This window comes from Ostrea edulis, chromosome 2, assembly GCF_947568905.1.
Source record: "Ostrea edulis chromosome 2, xbOstEdul1.1, whole genome shotgun sequence".
NCBI lineage: Eukaryota > Metazoa > Mollusca > Bivalvia > Ostreida > Ostreidae > Ostrea > Ostrea edulis.
Window position 1 is genome coordinate 103924643 of NC_079165.1, and position 5343 is coordinate 103929985.

Below are 5343 nucleotides of genomic sequence, written 5' to 3' on the forward strand. Positions count from 1 at the left end.
ATATAGATCTGGTGAATTTGGTACTCGTGTTTTGTTGGGGTTGATTGATGGAAATAAGAGACTACCTAAGCAGGTAATCATCCAGATAAGATCAAGTGCTGTTCTCAGCTGACATAGTGATGATGAAAGATATATTTTGCTACAAATGTTGAATACCATCGGCACTATTTAGTTCAAGTGCAGTCGGCCTTTGTGAAAAAATGATTATCTAACAGATAACCCTAAAAGCAGTACAGGAAATCTAGGGGCGAGAACTGTTCAACAGGCGGCTAAAATTGATGAATTAAATGTAAATGCTGTAATAAATCTAAATCAAACTGGAACTACTGGTTGGAACGGGATCTGAAATAACTAATACCAAAAGGACTGCAAATAAGCATCTAATCAGATACCACAACCCATCAAATGGGTACAACCAACCTAACCTTGTGATCAAACAAAATTCAAATTTAAAACTGACAATTTTATACAATAGTGATCAACTGGGTCAAGGTCCCCAATCTAGAGGTAGTGCTAAAGTAAATTTCATACCCTTGCTTTACTTCTTACTGGTTCCAAATGAATTTAAAAGCACTGATATGGTACAAGCAGGAACCAAATTAGAAAGAAGCCCTATGAGTAACTGTTTTAAATATCATTTGCAGCCATCCAAAGACAGTTAAGACCACGCACCCGTTCCCTCTTTAAGGTACCCATCTATCCAGGTTTGAAGTTGCACACTAGCGATCTTTACACTCCAAACAACTCCCCCGAAACATGGCGTGCATAGACATTTTACCTCGAAGCCAATTTCTTGTTTATCCGAATTCGGAGTCGAAAGCAATGCATACCTTTATGACTTATCATGGAGCCTTCACAATTTTATTTTTGGGGCTAATAAAAACGCTGTGATGTATACACACACAGAACAAAGTCTGTAACTTACAGGAGATACAAAAATTGTTCTTCCGTTCCTGAAAATTTCTGCTCAGATATTTTCAGTTTGTTTGTTTTCCGTCCCTTTGGGAATTGTTTACTCATATTAGGACGTCACCAGCTGAATGTGCATTTGTGGTCAGCGGAGGACAAGAGGTTTTCAATTTCACGGATACAAAATATTTTCGAGGTAATGTAATTTCTATTGTGCAAAGAGATTATTAATCTGGTTCCTTAGTAAAAGACTTCAATACCTTTGTTGTAAGAGTGGCACTATGTAGGATATCCCCGGGCCAGAACAACTGGGAGGCGACCGTCACTGCCGTCAGACTCAAACTGACGTTACCGCCAGCGTCAAATGTAGTATCCAGGTTATGCTCGTCATGGAATATGTATTTCCGGACTGCATTATGGAGCACTGCTAGCAGGATGGAGAATCCACCAAAGCCAAGAATCATAAGTAGGGCCGACTCATACCGCTCTAGAACGGGGTTGACTCTGCCACAAAAAGAAAATGAAATCGGATTATTTTATCTTTTAAACCGGTCAAGGAACCATGTAAGACATTGCCTATTTTCTGGACCCTGTACGTTTTGAGATAGAACTATAAAACTGACATATAAAAATTAAGAATATCATTTTGTTTGAAAACACTTTTCTTCTTTATTTATTTTTAACGCAGGAATGACCAAACACGGTTTACTGTTATGTGTGAAATGACTGTACGTCGGTGAATGTCTGACTACGCCTGCGCTCTATTATTTCTTAATCAAAATGTTGATAATATTTTTGAACTTTTATCTGTATTTCAGAGAAATTGCGGGAAATGGTTCATTTTCTGCCATTACAGAGACACCCAAACGCAATGTTATCGACACCAACATATTTCATACAGGCATTGATGTATAAACTTCTGAAAGTTTATCAGAATTTGAATCAGTTAAAATTTCTAATGTCCTATTACTAAATGCATGCAACTTAACGTAATCTAAACTGACCTACTTAGATTTTTCAATCCTGTTTTATCGAAGCCATGGATTGTTCAAAGACATGATAAGTTGAGCTCGTAAGATTGCAAAGTCAAACAACATTTCATGACAAAAAGAAAAACAAATGCAAGGTTAAATCACTGACACCAAATTCGAAGACAAACTGGGGCCTCAAAGGTCTATTTAGAGTCCTTCTATATTTACATATATATGACGGGGTGGGGATACAAGTTTTATACTTGTTGGTTGTATTTAGTAACAATAAGCGTTTGTTTAAGGGCACAGAGGATAATGTTACTTCTTTTAGGAGGGGGGGGGGGGGGGTAAGAAGAAATGTATACTTTAAAAAGGAATATTCTTTCTCGAAATCCACAGGACAACTTATTGTATAAATTAATTGACGGATCAGCAGGGAAACATGGAGATACACACAAACATGTACAAACTTCTAACGAGTTTTCAATTCCTTTTAAGTTTGGTTTTGTTTTGTTTTTTGTTTTTTTTTTGTATTGGCAAACAGTCTAATCAGATTTTAATTATTCGTTGAATTCGTATGTATTCGTGACGTGGAATAATCATTGCATCCTGCAATGTAAAATTGTTTACACTAGTTTATCTTATTTGAGTTAGAGAGAGAGAGAGAGAGAGAGAGGAGATTCCGCCACTTACCCGGTGGTGCCAGGCGCCTTATTTAATGGCTTTGGGCATGCTGACTGGTTGAATCCTTCCACAATGGTCACACAAACTCCGAAGAGGATTAAAATTTCACCTCTCACCATATCTTCAGATAGGATAGTAGCACCTGAAGAGAGGTCACACGAGGTCACCCAGGTAACGGGAAGTTATATCTAGATGTATTCCTGCGCGAGGAATGAGGCTGACTGTGTCTGTAGAATACATTATATACTCGAACGCTCACCGAGATTATATTACCCTATCAATGGTCGATAGAGTTGATGAGGAGAGGACATGAACAATTTCAGAGATTTTATCTGTCTCAATTTTACGTTAGATAGAGCAAAACATTTTACTTCTAAGAAATAAAGAGGGACAAATTGTTAATTCATTTCTAAAATCATACTGTACATGTATGCTAAGTCAGAAAGGTTAACTTCATATTTAGATATACTCCCCCAGGAAAAATAAATCCGTAGACTTGTTAACAGTTGTTTAGAAATGCATACTTTGTTTTCAAGATGATAAAACCATAACTATACCCTGTCACAATGATGAAGAGCCACAACATGCCGTCATATTGTTAATTTCTAATTCAATTAATGGCAGCAGCCAGTAAATGCATAACTTACAAAATAACAATAACCTTCGCCCTCTTTAGATGTTATGGAATTAACAGCACTTCATCCTTAAATCCTAAATTATTGTCACGTCTTATTCTTCAATGAAATGTTCGTCACGCAAATTTTTCAACAACAAAAAAAATAGTGAAAGCTAGATGAACTTGTTACACACAGTCTAGATCTAGTACATAAAGTATTGAATTAAAACTGATTTACTACTTGTTTCAAACCGTCTCCCGATATCATTAGCCATAGTTTAAACAATATTAGTGAATAGGAGTATGCAGCAGGCATAGCTTTAAATACCCTCTCCTTAGTGCTTATTTATGCTTAATTCATATTAATTAAACAGTGTAAAAACAGTAGTGTATTATATTGTAGTATAGTGTATCGTATTGTCTGTCTGTCCGTAAACTTTTCACATTTTCATCTTCTCCATAACCACGTGGCCAATTTCAATCAAATTTGGTTCAAATCATCCATGGGTATAGGGGATTCAAGTTTATCCAATGATGGACCAGGCTCACTTCAAAGGGGAGATAATCACGAAAATGCAAAAAACAGGGTAGGGTTATTCAAAACTCTTCTTCTCAAGAACCACTAGACTAGAAAAGTTCAAATTTACATGACAATTTCTCGACATACTGCACATTCAAGCTTGTTAAAATCATGGTCCCGGAGATAGGATGGGGTCACAATAGGGGATCAAAGTTTTACACGTGAGTATATAGGGGAAAATCTTTTAAAATCTTTTCAAGAACCACTGGGCCAGAAAAGTTCATATTTACATGAAAGCTTCCTGACGTAGTACAAATTCAAATTTGTGTAAAACCATGCCCCCCCCCGGGGGGGGGGGGGGGGGGGAGTAGGGTGGGGTCACAATATTGGATCAAGTGTTGTGTACGAGTATGTTGGGGACATCTTTAAAAATCTTCTCAGAAACCACTGGGCAAGAAAAGTGGAAATTTACATGAAAGCTTCCTGACATAGAGTAGATCCAAGTTTGTGCAAATTATGGTCCCGGGGGTAGGTTGGGGTCACAAGGGGGGTGGGGGTCAAAGTGTTATATGCAAAAATATAGGAAAATCTTTAAAAATATCTTATGAACTATTTAAGCTAGGGCTTACATGTTTTGTATATACATTCTTTATGGAAGGACCTTTCATGTAATGTGATGGTTTGTGACCTTGACCTGAAAGTTTTACCTACTTTTGATTAAAAAAATCTGACTATTCAATATATAATGAATTATTTGAGGTAGATCTTTTATATTGTGTATGTGTATTTCTTGTGGCAAGACCTTTCATATCATATCGTGACCTTTGACCTTATAACCTTGAACTTGGAGTTTGGTTTACTTTTAAGAAAACATAACTTATTAAATGAATCGGGAACTATTTTAGGTGGGGTTTGATTACTTCCATGTGTATATAGATTCTTTATAGCAAGACCATGTACACAATTGATCTTTTGACATTGGTGTTTACCCCACTTTTCAAAACCCCTGACCTATTCAATATCTCCTGAACTATTCAATGTTGGGATTTCGTATTTGGTATATAGATTCTTTATGTCAAGAGCTTATTATTTCATGAAGCTTGACCTTGTATTGTGACCTTGGAGTTGTACCCACTTTTTAAATCTCTGACCTATTCAATATTTCCTGAATTGTTTAAGGGAGATCTTTCATATTTTGCATACAGATTTCTTATGGCAAGACCTTTCATTTCTTACAACTCGGTATGACCTTTCACCTTGGAATTTTATTCACTATTAAGAAAACGTAATCTGTTAGATATCTTCAGAACTATTCAAGGTAGGGATTTCATATTTTGTACATAGATTCTTTATGACAAGACTTTGTGATACAATTGTATTTGATCTTGTGACCTTGACCCACTTTCTTAAAATCTAGACCTAATCAATATTTCCTGAAGTATTCAAAGCAAAGCTTTCATAATTTGTACATAGATTCATCATTTGACCTTGACATGGAAGTTTGACTTTCATATTTTGTATATATATTTCTTATGGTAAGAACCATAATCTATGACCTTGGCCTTATCCAGAACAATAAGATCATGTTAGTCATATTGGTGTTGAGACATATCTGTGTTATGTCAATTCATTTTCAGTTATGT

At 36.1% G+C, this 5343-nt stretch overlaps 1 protein-coding gene across 1 annotated transcript in view; it reads right to left on the reverse strand.

The window, feature by feature from the left end:
* LOC125667254 (uncharacterized) overlaps positions 1–2949 on the reverse strand; it is an 11680-nt gene extending 8731 nt beyond the window's left edge. The window contains exons 1-2 of the mRNA XM_048900616.2: positions 2574–2949; positions 1170–1413 (exon numbers count right to left, since the gene is read on the reverse strand). Coding sequence (XP_048756573.2) covers positions 1170–1413; positions 2574–2683 — 354 coding nt within the window. The 5' untranslated portion in view covers positions 2684–2949. The remainder of the gene's footprint in view (positions 1–1169; positions 1414–2573) is intronic.
* Positions 2950–5343: the final 2394 nt, after the last annotated feature.